This window comes from Gouania willdenowi, chromosome 6 (assembly GCF_900634775.1).
Source record: "Gouania willdenowi chromosome 6, fGouWil2.1, whole genome shotgun sequence".
NCBI lineage: Eukaryota > Metazoa > Chordata > Actinopteri > Blenniiformes > Gobiesocidae > Gouania > Gouania willdenowi.
This window is the reverse complement of record NC_041049.1, coordinates 37,210,269-37,230,980: the sequence shown is the minus strand read 5'-3', so window position 1 is coordinate 37,230,980 and position 20,712 is coordinate 37,210,269. Positions and strand designations below refer to the sequence as shown.

Genomic DNA, 20,712 nt, shown 5'->3' with positions numbered 1-20,712 from the left:
ATAGTTTGCCCTTGCCTTGTGATGATGCTTTGATTAAATGAATTAACCATTAAACCATTATTTTGTAATTTCTTCAGGTAAGTCAGTTAAAGCCACATGCCAAATGTCACACAGGGACCTTTATTAAAGAACTCAAATACACCTCACGGTGATACTTGGACACGTCATCAGTGATGAACCCGGTCCTCCCAGGGGACCGTGAGCTCCAGTAGCACCACTTGCTTGGTTGAATCAGATGTTAACACCATGTCTGGACGGAACTTGAGTTTCGTTCCTAGGTCAACTTGGAGCTGCCAGTCATGAGCAGTGGCGAGGAGCCCTCCTGTAGAGCTTGGCTGGTGGTTTGCTTTCAGTCCTGCTCTAAAGAAGGTGATTAATTGCTTAGGGGTGACCTGGGACTTGCTATATTGTATCGCTACGCAGATGGAATCAGCCAGGGATTTTAAAACTTGGTCATGGCGCCAGCGATACCATCCCTCCCCTAGAGCCTTTGGGCAACAGCTCAAGATGTGCTCCAAGGTGCCCCTCCTCTGGCACAGTTTGCACTCCGGAGTGTCAGCTAGGCCCCAGGTGTGCAGATTGGCCGGGCTTAAGAGGACGTCGTATACAGACTGAATGAGGAATTTTGTTCGCAGAGGTTAATCTTTCCAGAGCTCTGCCCAGGTGAGTTTGCGAGCTTCTGCATGCTCCCACCTTGTCCGCGCCCCTTGCTTGGACATGCTGACCATCTTGCTGTACCGTTCTTCCTCGAGCTCTGCACGGATCTCGTCTTGGACTAATTGGCGCTTCTCCTTGCCACGAGCCCTGTCGTAGCATGGCCGAGGAAAACTACCAAGGCCTGCCCTCCCCATTGCCACGGTACCCACCAAGGTCTTGTGCCTCAGTCGTGTCTCCGCTCTGCTTACGGCTTCTTGTGCCTGCCACTTCCTCCCGGTCTTAACAACAATTCCTGCAGAGGGAACCTTAACATCTGTACATCATTGCCTCTCTAGAGCGGGCAACTTTGAATTCTTCTGAGAGTCCACTGAGAGGGAGATGCAGCTTGGGGGATTGGCCATAAAAGGCAATGCTGCTCAAGGACCGAGGAAGCCCCAGCCATTTCCTCAAAAACTTGCTGATGGTCTTCTCTAGTACCTCTACCGTTGTCATTGGTACCTCGTAGATTAACAGAGGCCAGAGTATTCTAGGTAGAACTCCATGCTAGTACTGGATGTACTAGCATGGAGTTCTACCTAGAATGCTAGAATAGAATGCCTTAAACTTTCCTGGGAGACCAGATTTATTGATGGCTGTGAGCCAAGAAGTCAGGTTGCTCTTTGTCTGCTGCAAAGCTGCTGAATCCTTCAGAGAGCTGTCAAAGATTTTGCCCAGGCTCTTGACAGGTCTTTCGGTCACCGTTGGAATTTTTGTCCCTCCAACTGAAAAGCTGAAATGGTCGGCCACTTTACCTTTTTTCAAGACTAGAGACCTGGACTTAGCTGGCTTGAAGCTCATTTTTGCCCATGTGATGAGCCGTTCATGCCCCTGAAGGAGCCACCTGCACCCCGGCACAGATGTGGTCATCACTGTCAAGTCATCCATAAAGGCTCTTATGGGGGGCTGCCGGGTCCCAGATCTTGATTTTGGCCCTCTGCATTCAACCTCCGCCGACTTGACAATCATGTTTTTGAACAATATCATAATTTATTTGAAAAACTATGTGCATTTATTCCCTTTTTTTTTTTTTAAAAGCTGACAGTGCTGTACAGTTTTTTTATTATTACAATTACCTATCAATTATTTATTATTACTGACAGTTGTGAATTTATCAGATGCTATTATCTAAAGTATTATAATGTAACATTTAGCACTACTAACACACGCACGCGCTGTAATGATGGCCTTTTGTGCTCCATGGTCACGTAAGGTGAGAGTTGAGTCAGACCTGCCTACTTCCTGGGTTGTACTGAGCGATTGGACAGAGTTTTATGTTACCCTTTTCTCTTACGGTCCCATCTGAAACAACATATAAGCAGTATTTGAGCTTCCCTTGCATACAATAAACGTGCAGTGTGACAGTAACGAGTTGTTTTGAGTCCTGTTCATAACGTTATCGACCCACGGACACCTCCGGATCTCTACAATGCTCACACACACTCTTGCACATACTCTTTCATGCGTGTCACTGTCAGACTGTCACTGTTTGGCTTCAGTGACACTCTGAAGCCAAACCATTTCCAAATTATTTAACCATTATTTTTTTTTTTACTATCTAACTCTTCGTTAGGGGTATGAAAAAAAATCGATTTCACGATATATCGCGATTTTTTTGGGTACCTATTTTAAATCGATTTTTATATTTAAAAAATCTATTTTGTGGGATCGTGCGAGTAGTATACATGGGGTCACGACAAGCGATGAACACCTCACGACCAGCTCCTGATCAGCAATCGTGTGGTTGTAAGGAAATCAAACTTGTTTGAAATCCAGTCGCTCCTTGTGAGGGTATCTCACAGTTGAAGCAGTGCCACGGACCGGCTTATTGTAAACGCTCACACAGCTCATGCGCGAACACCGTAGGACCGCTGTAAAATTGACTGTACTACCCATGTCTGTCCACCCAGCTCCTGGTCCATCACGTTGCCGTCTTTTCTTTTTTAAAGCTCTTTTTTGCTGAGATTTGCAAGTGTCTCTCCACTTCTGGGTTTTTTTTCATCTGTTTTAATGGTGACGCTTCAGCGTTCTTTTTCTAATTTGTACGTTGCATTTCCGGAAACAAGACCCCAACGTGTCGTGTATGGATGTACGGCGTGAGCAGTCAGATCGTGTCAGAGTGTCGGTCCGTACAGTGTGAGAACATGAATCGTGAGCTGCACACATTTGGGCTCTGCAGCTGAGTCGCACAGTTTGAGCTGGAGCTGAGTGCAACGATTCAAAAAATTGCACAGTGTATCCCAGCCTTTACAGTTGTTACAATGCCATCATTATGTTGTAATGGTTACTTTGAGACTTCTACACAGTAGTTTCAGTGAAAATAAACTTATTGCACTTTATTTTATGATGGTAGTGTGCAACACTGCATTTTCTTTTTTTCAGTGACAATGTGCAAAAACACTAATAATAAATTAAATGTTTTGAAGCAAATAGTTTTGACTCAATTTGTCCTCTGAATGATCAATATCTTCTGATGAACATATACAGCAACTTGAATTTTCATATCTGTTTAATTTTGATATTAACTGGGTAGAATATCACGATATATTGCAATAATATTGTATTGCAACATCCTTGCCAATCCTCACCCGACTCTTCATTCGACTCTGTCTCATAATGTTGTCGCTGCGGCTACTGAAGTGAGTGAGTGGAGAAGGGGGGTGTTTGGTCAGCGCGTGTGTGTGTTGTTTCACTCAGGGACAGAGTGGGAGAGAGGCGGGGCTGGATTAAGATAGATAGAGGAGAAAATACTGGCTCTACAGAATAAACTTCTAATGTTAGTGAATTATATCAATATTACGATATAATCCTATGCTATATCTCTTAAATAAATATTTTGATACCTGTGGCCTATCACAGATGCCACAGCACACCCTTCTAAGTAACTACAAGAACAATTAATCTATTTCCTGCCTGTCTTTACCACTCCTTCCTACTCCCAGAAATGTACAAACCTTGTACACACACACACACACCTTTTTTTTGAGCTGCCCCCAGTTCACAGACTCCCTGGGGTGAAACACAAGGCAGGATCCCTCTCCTTTGTGCTTCTCTCCAAGAAATAACAGAAACATTTTAAAATGGTAAACACAGACCTTTGACAAAAGTGTGAAATGTATTCTTCTACACTGTCAATATTGTTTTATATACAGGAAATAAGGAAAATCCTTAGAATAATTGTTTTTACAGTTAAAGTGTTCTTAAGGAATATCTCTCATCTAACTTTACATAAAGCATATCTTGTCTAGTATCAAACTGTTTGGGAAAATATTCATCTCGTTGTGAAGGTTATAATTAAACTGTGTTCTGAATTATTTACATATTTTTCTTTCCATTCAAACTCATATGAACACACCCACTGACAAACCACAACCCATGAACCACCCACCCAATCTAATTCGCACCCAAAAACACGTTGACCAATAGATTTTCGGTAGTGCTGGTCCTCCTGCCCCACTGCGGTCTATGTATGTCTTCAATCTTTTTTCTTTGTAACAATGTGTTTTATTTCATTAAACCTTTTAAATAAGTTGCGCGTTACAGAGAAAAACCTCCTGAACTGAACTGAACTGAAGAAGATGAAGAAGCTGAACTCTGAACCAAAAGAACAAAAGCCTGCATGAGCTGAGCCTGAAAGCCGACAGAGCAAAGCAAGCTGAAACTGGAACAAGTCCACGCAAATTCAAAACAGTGGTGAAGAATTCACAGCCAGAACCAGGAAACCTGCTGCTGCTGCTTCTTCTCAACAAACTGAGGAAAGCCAGTGGTGGAAAATGCTTAAAACCCAGCAAAAGGCCGGACAAGGCCCAGAAACGGACCCTTTAGGACACACTCGAGCGGTCCAACCACGCTTTGCTGCCTCAGATTCCTCTCGCCAGTCTGCTCTGCCCCAAGAGAAGTACCACAGACTTCAGAACCAAGGTACTCTGGATTCAAATTCTAATCAGGTCTAAAGTAATCACATTCACATGGTTCCACAATGATCTTATCATAGCTCTCTCACACACACACACACTGAAATCATGCTACTTTTATTTTTTCTTTCGTTCTCTCTTTACTCTTTACGGATCTAATGTATCCGCAGTTTAGTGAGCGTGGCACTCATTTAGCTTTATTTATTGTGTTAGTAGGTTTTAACTTGTTTGATTAATAAATGTTTATATTTTGAGAAGTTTTCTGTGGTTTATGAAAGTATTACAATCATAAGGTTTGTATGGAGAGTCGATAGTCTTGACAAGGGTTCAAATTCCTGGTCGACAAGGTATTAATAACTAAGTGATCTGAAACACTTTAACTCAATTTCAAATGGCACCCCTTGGAAAATTACTGGAAAATAAATAATTAATATTATAATTGTTGTCACTCCTTGTCTAAATTCCCCAACAATATTTATTAAAAACTCAATATAACGGATGTTTGCACTTGGCGAAGGTTTGCATTCACTGAGTGCTCTTGTTTTCAAAAGGCCTTACATAATAAAGAGTAGAGCTCGACCGATATATGGACTTTTTTCAAGATTGGCCACCGGCCAATTTTTTTAATTTTATTTAATCTTTTTTATTTAGAACTTTAGAGTAGCTATTAAAGGAAAAAAGAAAGAACATAAACATTCATTCAGATGTATGAATATACGACAACAACAAAAAGTAATAATCATAGTAGCAATAGGCCTACAAACCACTTATCAGGTTACTATTTGATTGTATATTTTGAACTTAATTACTAGATACTTTAAGTTAAGAAAAGCTTGAAATAGCTTAAACCGATTACTTGCACATTGTATATTGTTGTCGTGCTTTACTGCTACCTACTCGTCCTGTACTTTTTGTTTTACTCTGTTGTGTATCGGTATATTTAAAGTTCAATAAATATTAAGAGTTCTATTGGTGTATTTAATTTAATTTCTAATATGTACATTTATATCATATGAGTGTTTCAACTGTCTTTCATAATCAATGTGCTTTAAAAAAAAAAAAAAGGAGATCGGTCTCAAATATTGGTTTCCAAAATCGGCTTTAGATATCGGTTGAATTTCTTTTGTTTTTTTTCAATCGGTATCTGCATCGGCCTTTGAAAATCCCATACCGGTCGACCTCTAATAAAGAGTCGTTAAAGTGTAATATTTAAGTAGAATACCAAAATGAACCTTTTGGGTAAATATTTCATAAATTTTGCCAAGGCTTGCCAAAACTTTTGAGTTTCTTCTAATCATAACATAACCTAATCGCTAGAGTGGACATGGGCTCGTCTGTAAAAGGGTTACATTTACTTGTACAATAAATGGGAAGAGATTCAAATTCTGATGTAGTTGTTTATGATTTACAGTCCGCATAAACAGGTCTGAATCATAACATAACCTAACCGCTAGAGCGGACATGGGCTCATCTATAAACGGTCACATTTACAGACCTTGGAGTTGCTGTTAGCTTACCAATAAACGGGAAGAGATTTGTCACCTATAGAACAAATATTGACTAGGCCACTGGGAGTGAGGCCCAAGGCCAAGGCAAGCTGACTTGATAATACTGTATCATGTTTTTCTGCAGTCATTGCCTTCTCCACGCCCTTCTCTCTCTTTTCTGTTTCAGGTGTCGTGAAGCTGAAGATGGCAGTTCTTGATCTGTTGTTCATGGATCAACTAGTCTTGGACACTCTGATGTTCTCTCTCTCTATCCTGTTCTGTTCGTCCTTCTGTCCCCCCACCCCAATCAGTCGAGGCAGATGGCTGCCACCTCTGAACCTGGTTGTGCTAGAGATTTCTTCCTGTTAAAAGGGAGTTGTTTCTTCTCACTGTCGCTAAATGCTTGTTCATGTGGATCTTGTTGGGTTTCTTCTTTCTTATTACGAATTTTATATTTTGATTAGCGCATTGGTTTTCATCTTGGGGAACTGACTGCGCATGCGCAAACATAAAAACACGCTATGGGAACCGAGGCAGAGCAGCCGTGTGCTTTTGGGAGGGGTGTGGCCTCCTCCTGCCTTACAGCAGAGTGAGACGGCAGCCACTCCAGGAAAAAGTGCTGTTTAGTAATTTGGGCTATAAAAAGCACAAAATGCGGACACTTTCAAACTTATAGGTACTGTAGACTATTGGAATTGGAAAAATAGATAATTTATTATTAAAACAAATAATCAAAATATCAATTCACCCTTGGGTAGGCACTGCCTACCTTGCCTGCCCTGACTGCACATCACTGATGATATGCCACAGGGCGCGCACACACTTTGAGAAGGCTGAATGAGCTTTAACAATTTAACTATTGAACACTGCCTTTCCCACGCTCCTCTCAAGTGCGTTTATCTTACTGAACCACGGCCCTGAATAATAATGAAGTTTGATCTAGCTAGATGAGGTGAGCGCAATTCTGAACGCAAATGTACTGCCTCTCTCCTCCAAGAGCACACCTTCTGACCACAAACTTGAATAATTTTGACAACTCAGCCTCTAGTTGCGCCATGCGGGCTGTGCTGCACACTAAATAGGGACCTAACAGTTAATTCTACCCACTTTGGTTCTGCCTAAACTAGTTAGAATACAGTTTATGAACTACACTGATGCAAGAAGCAGAATGTGGCACTCTATCGACAGACGGAAGGGACATGATGTGCAACAGACACGTCCAAACATTACAGGGACTATTGTATCAGAGACTACAATCCAGGTTAAGAAAAAAACTTGAGTGCTAACGCCATTAAAACGAACTCTGCCGGGTTGAAGTTTAATGGATTTGTGTGACAGTGGACAGACAGATGGTGTTTTCATGGGTCAGCAGTGTTTATGTTTAGTTGCATTATTATGAATTTTTTTTTACCTCTTCATCTTCTATCAAAGGACAAACATGCTGTTCTGGACATTACCCCAAATGCTGTGGACAGACTGAACTACGCACAGTGGTACCCGATTGTAGTCTTCTTAAATCCAGACAACAAACAGGGTGTAAAGAACATGAGGACCCGACTCTGTCCGGAGTCCAGGAAAAGCGCCAGGAAGCTCTACGAGCGTGCCATCAAACTGAGAAAAAATAATCATCACCTATTTACCAGTAAGTGTCCTGGGTCTGTAACAAAATTTGATCTCATCTCTGAATTATTTACATTAAACTGTTCATCCCTAGCAACCATTAACCTAAACAGTATGAACGATGGTTGGTATGGAGCTTTGAAACAAACCATCCAGCAGCAGCAGAACCAATTGGTGTGGGTGTCGGAGGGCAAGGTGAGAAGAGTGGACATCTTTGTTAAAAATCTGTCTGTCTTTGAGCTCTGAGGTCTTCATTTCTATGCTCCCCTCAGGCGGATGGCACTACTGAGGATGACTTGGATATTCACGACGACCGTCTGTCGTACCTCTCGGCGCCAGGCAGTGAATACTCCATGTACAGCACAGACAGCCGCCACACTTCTGACTACGAGGACACGGACACAGAGGGTGGCGCCTACACTGACCAGGAATTAGATGAGACTTTAAACGATGAGGTGGGTCTGCCCACAGAACCCGCCATCACCCGCTCCTCTGAGCCTGTGAGAGAAGATCCTCCTGTGATTCAGGACACGCCAGGTTACCCCGGATACCAGCACCCAGTGCAGCCTGAGCCACCCGGTCGCATTGACCCTGCTGGATTCAAGATGGCTGCTCCACAGCAGGTAATATTCATATACAGCATTGCAGGCTGTTCCTTTTTGACTGATTGTTACCCAGTGTGCAGAGTAGGTTCATAAGAGTTTGTATTATTTATCAACTCCTAACATCAGTGGAGAATTAATGTTAACACTTAATCTGGCAAGGGATGCTGTGTTGTTTGTCTGTGGTCACTCGTATCCATCCATGTGACGTGTTTGCTAGCAGGTGACCAATATACTGTAACTGAATATGATTCATCGAGGCTCTATTTTCTCTTCAGATTCAACAAATAATCTACTAATTTTGGTACCAGACTGATATAATGTAACATATGTCAGGCATATGTTAAAAATTGTATTCAAAGTTCAAATTTATTTAAGAAACCACAGTCCCTGTAGTACATACGATGTTAAAAAGAAGTGAGAGATATTCCCTTTAATGGGATGTCCCAAATCAGTCCTAGAGGGCTACAATCCTGCAGGTTTGAGATGTTTTCCAGCTTTGACAGCGAGGAGAAGCTCGTCACCAGGCTTTGAGCAGAGCTGCATCATTACACCTTTATCACATTCAGGTGTGTTAAAGCAGGAGTACATCATTAACCAACAGAATTGTGGTTTTACAGGCAAACTTTGATTATAAGGTAAACACTGTTCCATTTCTGTGTACCATAAGTAGTATTTTTCATCTCAAGTTTTTATTGAAATATATTCTTAAAAATGCACTCAAACAGAAATGCTTGAATTTTTCTGGACTGGGGCTTCTTGACAAGAAATTGTACTCAATGTGGCCCCTAAACCTGAATGACTTTTTAAACTAGAATATATAGGTTTGTGTGATTTGACCAATATTAAGTCAAATGGGTTTCAAAGCTATTGGTACTTTATGCATTTGTAGCAGTTGTTTGAAGATGCGTCACTTGACAGTCAGCATAAGGAAGGAGATGTTGATGTTGGAGTGAGCTGTGCTTTGTGCCCATGGCGGCTCTTGTAGTAAATGTCTCTTAACGTTGCTTCACAGCCAGGGGAGGTTGCTCCATCCATCGTGGTAGCTCCTGCTGCTGAGAGTGTGAACTTTCAGGAGCAGCCTGCTGCAGCAGCAGCTACTCATTCGGACTCACTTAACAGCCCCATTCCCACCCCTGAGCTTATCCCGCCCCCACCACCACCACCACTCCAGCCCCACCCGCCTGCACCGCCTGGTTCAGAACCAAAGGTACCCGCTGTCTCACCAGCAACTAAGATCGGGCCTGGATTCACAGCCTGCTGTTTTAACTGCCTGTAAACTTACACATGCTTTACACTAGCTTTCTGCATGACCGGCAAACACCGTGGGACTCACTGAGCCCACTGTGTGCCTTTGGCTCCCAGACAAAATATGTGACAGACCAAAGTGGACTGGGAGACCAGAAGGACTGGTGCATCCGAGTCTTTGACCCGAGTAAACACATCCGCAAATGGCCTCTTACTTCTTTTGCATGGCTCCTAATTTCCTTTCAGCTTTGACTCCTCTGTAGATAAACGATGGCCATGTTTCGGTTGCATTATAGTGATTCTATGTATGCAAGTATGCTGTTGTTGCACTAGTTTAAAGTTGCATCAGAAGCAAACTGAATATTTGTTGCATGATGCAAGCTAACATGCAGACAGTACACTTCGAAATAACTTCCATTGATTAATTTTGTAGAAAAACTAACTGGGCACACTACAGCGTGGTCATCATCTGTTTTGTTATGAGTTGTTGCCAACGATCAAACTTTGTTTCATAGGGAGCCTCGCCCCTGCATATTCTGTCTACAGGCTACACATCATATGTTTGAAATGAGGCCTTTGATGCACAAATAATCTGACTTCCACTTTTACTAAAAACGTATCATTCTTAAAAGGCATCATGTTAAACAGGCATTCAGAAGAATGTTTTATTGCTGAACAAAAGTTTGCTTGTATAGCTGCACTTTCACTTGATGTTTGTTTGATGAAATAAGGTTTTTCTAATGTTGTGCTTAACAAATTTCCAGTCTCTGTTATAGTCTTAGTTAGATAATTTTAATCTAGTTTTTTAGAACTATGCTGGCTGCTCTTTATCTTTAATTTTGAAAAGGTACAAATCGGTTGTGTCTTTGTTGTATCAACATGCAGAGGTTGCATTTATTTAGCTTTGTTTCTTCCTAGATGTACAAGAAGGATCTTTACAACATGGATGACCCAGTGCGAATCAACCACGGCCTGAAGCAGTCTTTAAGCTACAGTCACCAGCCATCATACCAGGACAAACAGCCATATCGCGATTACGACCACCCACCTGATGGATTTGATGGAGGCGGCTACACAGAACCAAAGCCTCACAATGCCGACTGCCACCAGCACTACGACAACCGTGTGCCTCATTTCAACGAGCAGTGGCCCCCCTTCAACCAGCAGACATCCTCATCTCAGCCCTCAGGGTACCAACCCAGCAATCAGCAGCCAATGGGTTACAGCCCCCGGTCTCCTTATGAAGACGGACCAGCCAGGGATTACAGCCCCCCTCAGCCACGCTACGTTGAGACTACATCAGTGGGCTATGATGCTAGACCACGGCACAGCAAACCTGGGCCGATGCGCTATGACGAGCCTCCTCCTCTGCCAACAATTGGCTATGATGCTCCTTCCCCCTACGAGGCCGAACCACACACTTTCCCAATCAACTCACCCCGATCGCCTGAACCTCCCAAGCAGTATTACGGTGACTCTGGGCTGAGACCAACCTACATGCCGGGGCTCTCAAACCGGGGCTACAAACCTGGAATGCATGAACCCGCCTTGAACTCTGAAACTGTCATATCCCCTCCCAAATCCGAAACCCTGCCCTCCCCGGGTGACCTGGCAATCACTACCGGCTCTCAACCCTTTCTTCCTCCTCCTCGGGAAGACATGGAAGAGGACCCAGCCATGAAACCACAGTCTGTTCTTAACAGAGTCAAGATGTTTGAGAACAAACGGTCTGTTTCTGTGGACAGGGCAAAAGAGGGAGCGGAGTCCTCAGCAATGCGGGTATGTAGTGTCTAGAAATATGTTGGCATATCTTCGCAGGGATTTAGCCACCCAGTGAAATCAGGTCCTGGTTTTTTAAATTTTATGTATTTTTCAGGCTTTACCAACGTAGTGGCCACATCCTATTGCTGTGCACCAAAAACATATGTCTGTCACCCTCCTATTTGGTGTAACTTGGCCCATCAAACCAACCCTAATTTCTAAATAATTATACTTTCCCGAAATCAAGGATTCAGTAGGATTATAGTTTCACAGGTTTCTTGTATGAATTGAAACATTACATTTCTGAAACACAAGTTTTAGATATTGCAGTTCTCCAGCAGCCATTAAAGTGGGTCCATTGTCAAAGTTTCCCATTTCATCTTTTGGAAAAACATCAACTAAAAATATACATCTGAATAACTTCACTCCCAATTAACAAAAGGCAATAATGTTATTATTATTATTTTTTTTTTTTTTTTATCATTGTCAGTGGTCATAACATGATAGTGTAATTGTGTTTTTTGTGCTTAAGATTCAGAAGGGCAGGCTTGACAAATTATGACAACAATTTTTTGAATATGTTAATAATTATTGTAAAAACAACCTGTATAATAGGAATTTACCAATGCCCTCGTTAGAGAAATGATAGCATGTCTCTTGTGCTTTTCATGCCCACATGTTTTATTTGAGCTCATGTGAAAAATAAATGTAGATACATTTTTTTAGAAACCCTAAAGAGGAACCATATTTTTGTTTTTTAGCCTGCAGATATTACAAACCCTGCGATTGCACCTGGTCCCGTCCTTAAAGCCAACTCCCTCAACAACCTGGAGCAGGAGAAGTCTGCCTATAGGTAAGAAGCTGCGCTCACTCAACCCCAGGCTGAGTGAAGGTCGACTCCAAGGTGCTCACTCAGAGCAAAAATTCAGTTTCAGCATTGTTGTTTGAGCACCACCTACTGGACTTTAATCTGGTGGAATTTGTTCACACAGTTTTGTGTTATGAATATGGTGTGTGAGTGAGGGTTGGGGGTGGTTGGAGATGCGCACTATGGCAGCCTCGCTTTTTTCAGTCTGCCTCAGGGCAGCTATGGCTACAATAGTAGCTTACCACCACTGTGTGGAGTGAAAAAATAATGCACATCAATGTAAAGCGCTTTGTGTCTATGAAAAGCCCTATAAAAATCCAATGCTTCTGCTTCTAAAAGCTCTTTACAGATGGATACTAGAAAATGCTATTTATGGTTTTTAGATTTATTTTTTTTGTTGGGAGTTTAACATTTTGCATATTTGAACTATGTGTCACTCACTACACTTAAAGTTTAATATTTTGATATATGCTGAATAGGCCATGCTGACAACGAACCAAACAGATTAAATTGTTGAAATGTATTTTGTTCTTGATTGTACTGTGGTTCCCTGTAGGGCCCCTGAGCCTCAGAAGCCTTATACTAAACCTTTGGACGATGTTCATTCCAACCACTACGATCCAGAGGAAGACGAGGAGTATTACAGGAAACAATTGTCCTACTTTGATCGCCGAAGCTTTGACAGCAAAGCAATGGGTCAACCCAGTCCTAGCATCAATCGTTTTCATGATGTGCCCAAACTGGCTCAGCTGTCCTACCCGTACAACAGGTATAACAACTCCCTTCAGCACTACACCATAGTTCACTGCTCTGTCATCACCATTCTAATTAATTCCTTGCAGAGTCGAATCTTTAGAGAAGGTGAGTCCAGTGGACAAAAGGTATGAGCCCCTTCCTCAGATCAGCCCGGCCTCACAGTACGGACCCCCAGTCTCAGCTGTCCCCCCTCCCACGGTGCCCAAACTCAGCCCCAATAATGGTGAGTCCTGCATTCCTGCAGATTTCGGTCATCCAATTGTTGATTGTTAAAACTAATGTGAATTTAAATTTAAATCCCATATTAAAGTTGTTACGGCCACCGGTTATGAGACAAATATTTCTGAATATCTCTCTATCTTTATAAAAGCAAGGAATCTCTTGTCTGTCTGCCATTGTGTCTCTCTGTCTATCTGTCTGGCTCTGTGTACTTGCATAGATCTTTATTTGCATGTTGTGACGTTTCATTTGTGTGCATTTCATAATGTTTGGAGTTAGGCTGAGTAGTTTTTGCCCTTGTGTAGTTAGTTAGTTAGTTAGTTAATTAAGACTCTACGAAACTAGAAAACTAAACTAAATTAGGCTTGTGTTTAATTATTTGTTCTCACCTCCAAATATTTTCAGCTAACTCCATACCTGAACTATTGAGCTCACCTAATCCAAAACCTGAGCTCCCAGCTCTCAGACCTCCCAGCAGGGATGAACCCACAGCTGGTTACCTTTCACAGAGGGTTCTACCTGACAAATCCTCCGTCAACGGCACCGATTCAGCTCCCCAAAAGATGAGCTACAACCGCTACGTCCCCAAGCCTTACACTAGTGCTGCCCGGCCTTTTGAGCGCAAGTTCGACAGCCCCAAATTCAACCACAACCTGCTGCCCAACGACACCCAAGGGAAGGCAGACCTGCTGAGTAATCCAAGTGTGGGCAGTAACAGCAGTGGAAAGCCTCAAATGTCACCTCAGCCCATTGACCACGACAGCGGCCTGGACACCTTCACACGCACCATAGACAACAGGTCCAAGTTCCAGCACAATAACATCAATGCCATCCCAAAGGCCATCCCTGTAAGGTGAGACTCCCTACATCTATTTAGATTACAACTCTGTGCCTTTAACTCATTTTGTCGTTTTTTGTCACACTTTGAATGTTTAACTTTGAATTGTCGTTTTAAATAGGGATTATTAGCTAGTGGGTCAGGACCCAAATGTGCGTCACATACCTTTTCTATGCCTAAAATCTTTTGGGCTAAAATGTCCTCCATTAAGCCTTTGAGGAATATGTATAGTAGCTCAGAAGGAAAGGGTGAGTTCTCAGGAGGATGTAATAATTCCTCAATTAATTGCTAAATAATTATTCCAAGTTACAAAAGAAAATGTCAATCAAAGAAGGAAATCCCCCTCAGTTGGTATGGCCTCAAGATGTCTCTGGTGACATCACTAACTCTGAAAAAGCAGGAAATTATGGTCCTGCACCCTAGTTGCTGACCAAATGCATGTGAGTATACATGAAGAAACATCAAAATGATCATTAATGAAACAAATACTAAATAAAGATGTTTAAATAAACTGTGTGTTCCTTTAAATTACTATGCTTTGATGTAAACTATAACTAAATGCTGACACAAACAAACCCAGGATAGCTCAGCCATCGAGAGTCTGCTGACATACTGTATCACAGTATGGTACGGCAGCTGCACCGTTGCAGACGGAGAGGCTCCAGAGAGTTGTAAAGTCAGCATAGAAGATCATTGGCTGCCCTCTCCGCTCCCTGGCTTTGCCCTGTTTGACCTATTACCCTCAGGGAGGTGCTACAGGTGCATTAATGCCAGAACAAACGGACTCAAAAACAGCATTGAGTTTGGATAAATTAATGCAAAAACTTTGTTTTATGTCATCTTTCTTGGGCACCAGCACCACTGAACTACACCACTCACTTTTTGATGGCTCAATAACATCCATAGCAAGCAAGTCTTCCACTTCCTGCTTCATGGCGGGCAATACTTAATGTGAATCCTTAATGTGGTGTCTCGTATTGGTTGCTGATCAGGACAGCGAAGGCGTATCTTATGTTTGATGAGATCTGTGCAGCCCGGCTTTGTGCTTAAGAGCTCAACAAGCCCACAGCTGAAGTGACGGTGTAGGACTATCAAAATGCTCCTTAAGCAAATTAATAGGGATGTAACGATTCACTCAACTCCCAATACGATTCAATTCACGATACTGGGTTCACGATACGATTCTCTCACGATTTATTTTACAAAATGAGACTGTAGACAAATGATGACTGAAAAATATTACTTTATTTTTTTTGAAAATGTATTTTGTGCCTTAACAATTGGACTTAAAAAAAAAACAGTCATTTCACTGTATATACATCAGATATTTGTTTGGACCAGCAGAGGGCGCTGGTAGCCCAGTGGTCGGTTGGCAGGCAGATGTCTTGCAGTGAAGAAGAGATGCTATGCTAGCAGACAGAGCTAATAGAATTTACAGATATTCACGTAATATTACAGATATTCTTTCGGTGCTAAAGGGGTAAAGAATAATTTATGAACATGTTTAAGAGTAGGAGGCGGCCAGAAAGAAAGTATTAGCAGATTCCGCCCGCTGCCAACACTTCTGGATAGCATTAAAAAAGGTACTGCGATTCAATTTTCACAGTGTCGATGTGAATCGTGATACCTATGAATTGATTTTTAACTGCCTTACGATTAATCGTTCCGTCCCTACAAGTTAACATGAAATACTTGAAGCTTCTTGCATATAGAGTAACAGGACCCATCTTTTTTCTGATGAAAAAAGTGGCAGGGCCACTTTTCCAGCCTGTCTCTCATTTTCAAAACATAGGAGAGAACAATGCACTTCCCCTCAAGTTTCGGACCCTTCCGAGCCTCTTTCAGCACATCTAATGGACCTCATGCAGTTGCATGACCACACAGGAGCTGGAATGGAGAAAATCCTGCAGATGCCTGTGCCACCTCCCTTTAGGCAAACGAGAGGAAGGAGAACCACTGGTCCGAGTCTGCCCCAGAGTCCTCGACAAACTTTCTCAACATGGATTTTAGTGTCTTATTAAAATGTTCAACCAATCTATCAGTTTGAGGGTGAAATGGGCTAGTCTGCACACCCTTGATCCCCAGCAGTTTGTAAACTTTTTACAGGGAGGTAGAGGTAAAGTTAGAGCCCTGGGGCCCCATTTATAAACGCTACATACATACAAAATCACATGATCACTTCTCTTCCTGCTTCTCGACGAAGGCAGTCACACTCTCCGTTTCTCTCTCCCTTCCACTCTTATCTTTCCCTGCTGCTACTTTGTCTGGCCCTGTGAGCCTAACAAGAGCCTCTTTTTGCGACTCATCCAAAACCGGAATAATGGAATTAATTAGTTGGTCTCTGAGTGCTATCGACCAGAATTTTTCAACGAAAAGAACCGGGGGTGGTGAACCTGCATGTCCAATCGGGACGTTTGCGGCTGGATATGCACTTGACCCTTGGAACAAGTGGCGAGTTGTTCGTCTGTTCATCCTTTCCGTGGAAGACGTGAAGGACATCGACATGATTGGAATAATGATAGTAGGCATGCTGCTGGTGGCTTCCTAATCTATCGAAAAGTCCGTACTACGCTGGCGACTGTTTTGGAAAAGCTGCCAGTGATTTCTGAAGGATGTAGCAGGGCTCTGAACACTCAGACTCATGTGTTGATCGATATCAAAAGCAAGCAAGAGCTGCTTATGGATCGTCTACGCGTTATCGATAACAACTGGGAGAAGTTGGAGGCTCGGGTTGGAAGTAGTTAGGCCATTCATTGGATTACAGCAGAGAGACCCAGGACAGAAGGCTATTGAAAATGGACATAGCCTGTATCGAAAACACATTGCTTATCTCCCTTTCAGCTGCCCAGCCAGCCAAGGCCAAAGCCAAGGTTTGTCTCATCTCTTATCACCAGGAAGTTTCTGCAGATGGCGACTCTTCCCTAATAATCCTTCAGCTTTTTGTCTGTGAGGGTGAGCTCCAGTTTGCTCTTTCCTCCACCTGTTGAACACACGCTCTTCCTATAGAGAGGGATACACATTTTCTCCTCCGCTTCTATGTCTTTTCACCTCAGTTACAGTCTGACTCTCTGAGGCAACGCGATTTGCCTTTCTGGCATTTGTAATGCGAACTGTCACCAAATTTCACTCTTCTGCATATGTTTTCACCTCAAAATGTAATACCTCCACCTCACATTGAGTGAAATTTGTTTTATTTGCTCGTTTTCCCCCTCGGTCCACTATGAGCTTTATATTAGTGAATATTCATTAAGGGTGTTCACCTGACCTTTTATATATATATATATATGGACGGAGAAAGGTGTTTCCTCATGTGCAACAACTTTCAAGTTGATTGTCATTTATAAACAGAAACAGGCGTGGGAAGAGCGTGTGCCCGACAGTTTTTTTATGTATGCACTTCCTAGTTTGTTCCAGCTGAAGTGATCTTACCTAGGCACAGTTTTATAAATAAGGCCCCTGTTCTGTGATGATCTCCCTGGGGATTCCGACCCTTGAAAACATCTAAATAAGGCAGTTTGCAACTTGGCGGGCCTTTACCCTTCTAAGGGGAAATACCTCAGGGTATCTCGTAGCATAGTTACACACTACTAAAATTTACCTATGACCTGCACTGCTTCTCTTGAGTGGGCCTACAATGTCCATAGCAATGCGAGTAAAAGGAGTGTCAGTGACTGGCATTGGAATATTTGGGGCCCTGTCACTCATTCTGGCTGGTGTTGTTAACTGGCATTGTGCACAAGATTTACAAAACTGAACACTATCACTATACTGCTGTTGCCAATAAAATCAAGGTATCTACCTGGACTAATGCGACGGAGCTAAATGTTTTGGTGGCATGAAGCTTGAAAACCGTAAAAAATCCACAAATTAGCTGCGTCATTGTTTAAGCCGCAGGGTTCAAAGCGTGGGGAAAAAAGTAGCGGAAATTACGGTATATCAATTTACTTGCTATACAATTATTATAAGTATCAAAAGAAAATGTCAATCAAAGAGGAAGATCCCCCTCAGTTGGTATGGCCCAGAGATGTCTCTGGTGACATCATCAACTCTGAAAAAGCTGGAAATGATGGTCCTGCATTCTAGCTGCTGACCAAATGGCACATTAAACAAAAACAAAAACATGTGAGTATACATGAAGAAACATCACAATGAGCCATCATTTCATTAAATATATTAAGGGGTTCAAATCTTTCTATGATTTGTTACTGCTTAGAATATAGAGCTGATTGTGGCTCCTGGAGCCAGACTAGTTGGGAACCACTGACCTAGAGTGCTTCTGGTTCAGTAAGGTGACCGTCAGACACCAATGTGTTGGTTCACAGGACGTTTACCCTCACAACCTCTGCATTCATCTATCCTGACTCTGAATTGACTCTTCCTCCTTCCTTCAGTCCCGGTGCACTGGAAGACGATGATGAGGATGAAGGGCACACCGTGGTTGCCACAGCACGTGGGATCTTCAACTGTAATGGAGGAGTCCTCAGCTCCATTGAGACGGGCGTCAGCATCATCATTCCCCAGGGTGCCATTCCAGAGAGCGTGGAGCAGGAAATTTACTTCAAGGTGTGTCGGGACAACAGCATCCTGCCCCCCCTGGACAAGGAGAAAGGTCGGTCAGTCACAGCTGCTTTAAGATCTTTTCATTCCTGGTTAGATCAATGTGAACACCACATCTACTGAAAAACAATAGGTCACAGCCTTGCAGAGGTAAGATACTACATTGATTACCAACCAGGGATATGTGAACCCAGAAGGCAGTCCAGAGGACACATGGTTTCAAATACAGTCAAGTTCGCTGCATTGGAAAAATAAATTTGAACAATTTTAGAAAACTTACAATTGATGAACTTCCTATCAAAGCGATTCAATGATAAATATCTAGAATTCAATATTAAGGTGTTGCATTTGATAATCAATGCTTTCCCTATAATCTTTGCTCTTTGAGAACTCATTCTCTGAGCTGTATAGGCTGCTTTGACGGCCCAGATTTGTTATAGTTCTCCTTTATTGTCGGATTCGTACTACTTACTTCTCTCGTTTGAACCCCTCCCTGAGAAGCAGTGGGCATGGGGGCCATGTGGCCCCCATGGAGAAGTTAGGGTTAAGGCTCAAGGTCCCACAGAGATGGCCCACAGTGGCTTTGAACCAGCAACCCTCTGGTTATAAGCCTGTATCCATAACTATTATGCCACCTGTCATTTCGTTGTTGCATTACATTTAAAAGATTTAAAGAAAGAAAAGATTTTTAAAGAAAAATGCATCAATAAATGGATCAATTTCCAAGTGGCTGTTGTACACAACTTACTGATTTATGCAAATATCAAACAAAACAAGTTGGGTTCGCATTCTATGATAGAAAATGATCAAGGGGTACACAGACTAACGTTTGGGAACCACTGATGTTAACCATATGAAGCACAAATTCTGGAGGGCTCCTGTCCTGCATGATGGCAGTGAGCAGGTTAATGCTTGTTTCCACTGTGGATGAAACAATCTCTAGATGGTGTGTGCTCTCACTGGGACGTAGTTTGACTTCTGACTTGTTTCCTGAAATGAAAAATTCTAAATGTTTCCATTCTTAAAACCAATATGTAAATAGAATTTAAAAAACAGGAAATATTTCAAATGACGTTTAATTAAATGTGTGTGGATTAAAAACTGCCAGAAATCAAAGCATGCGGAAACTCTTGAGGAAGGATGAACAAGAAAATGAATAATTAAAAAAACACTTAAAGGGTTTTTATTGAGACTTAAAAAACATTTCTGACATTTTATTTTCAGTCTCAGAAACATATGATGCACAAAGTCAGAGTGCTAATATGTGTGATGTCCATTACCTGATTAAAACAGAAGGCTGGGCAGACATTTCTTCATGTGCATAAAATAGGCCTTATTCTTAGTGTGAAATCGTTTTTCTTTGTCATTTTAAAGTTTTCATTCTAATCTACAAATAAAAACTGTTCAGTTGCTGCACATAAAGGCACAGTGTTACTGTCAGTTACTTTAGTGGAAGTTATCTCAGAATAAGGGACAATACCCTTTAAAGGACTTCATTTACAGCACAAACATGATGGTCAGAAATGTGTTCTGAAATGACTACCAGGGTGACATTAAGTACTGAATGTTTGTCACAATGGAATTGAAATGTGAAGCTTGTGATTAGTTCTGCAGGGCAGTAAAAGCTAATGTAAGCAGTGAGAAAATTCTGTCTGAACTTTTGCAGGAGAAACGCTGCTAAGTCCACTGGTGATGTGTGGCCCTCACGGACTGAAGTTCCTGAAGCCTGTGGAGCTGCGCTTACCTCACTGTGCGTCTATGACCCCTGATGGTTGGTCTTTTGCTCTAAAATCCTCCGACTCCTCGTCGGGTACGCTGTCCTCTCTCTGTCCTTTGGGTCTGTGGGGGCTGAGTGTGGAGGTGAACGAGGAGAGCATGTTAGTGTGAGGCTCATTTCATTCACTTCACTCACTTTTCTCATGCACGACTGCTTTTCTTTACCATTCTTACATTTCTCAGTACCACTTATCTGAAACATGATGAGGTGCAGAAAATGCTGAATGATCTATATTGAGAAAACTTGACAGAAGCTGCTGCATTTTTAACAAATGTTAAAGTGTTTAACAGTCAGCACTGTTGCTTTAGGTGTTCTAAATATTGACACACAGAATGAGTCATCTTTAAAATCAAGCCAGAAAGAGGTTGTTCA

At 42.2% G+C, this 20,712-nt stretch overlaps 1 protein-coding gene across 10 annotated transcripts in view; it reads left to right on the top strand.

Annotated features, from left to right (window-relative positions):
* The window catches only part of tjp1b (tight junction protein 1b), a 179,356-nt gene that overhangs the window by 156,736 nt on the left and 1,908 nt on the right, over window positions 1–20,712 (top strand). For 4 of the 10 annotated variants that reach the window (XM_028448657.1, XM_028448656.1, XM_028448663.1 and 1 more), the window contains 11 exons: window positions 7,526–7,736; window positions 7,809–7,909; window positions 7,987–8,337; window positions 9,332–9,526; window positions 10,483–11,343; window positions 12,087–12,178; window positions 12,750–12,962; window positions 13,036–13,172; window positions 13,574–14,021; window positions 18,398–18,615; window positions 20,230–20,373. In XM_028448657.1, the coding sequence (XP_028304458.1) occupies window positions 7,526–7,736; window positions 7,809–7,909; window positions 7,987–8,337; window positions 9,332–9,526; window positions 10,483–11,343; window positions 12,087–12,178; window positions 12,750–12,962; window positions 13,036–13,172; window positions 13,574–14,021; window positions 18,398–18,615; window positions 20,230–20,373 (2,971 nt within the window). Of the gene's footprint in view, window positions 1–7,525; window positions 7,737–7,808; window positions 7,910–7,986; window positions 8,338–9,331; window positions 9,527–10,482; window positions 11,344–12,086; window positions 12,179–12,749; window positions 12,963–13,035; window positions 13,173–13,573; window positions 14,022–18,397; window positions 18,616–20,229; window positions 20,447–20,712 lie in introns of all 10 variants that reach the window. The other 6 variants (XM_028448666.1, XM_028448660.1, XM_028448665.1 and 3 more) reach the window with 4 other exon arrangements.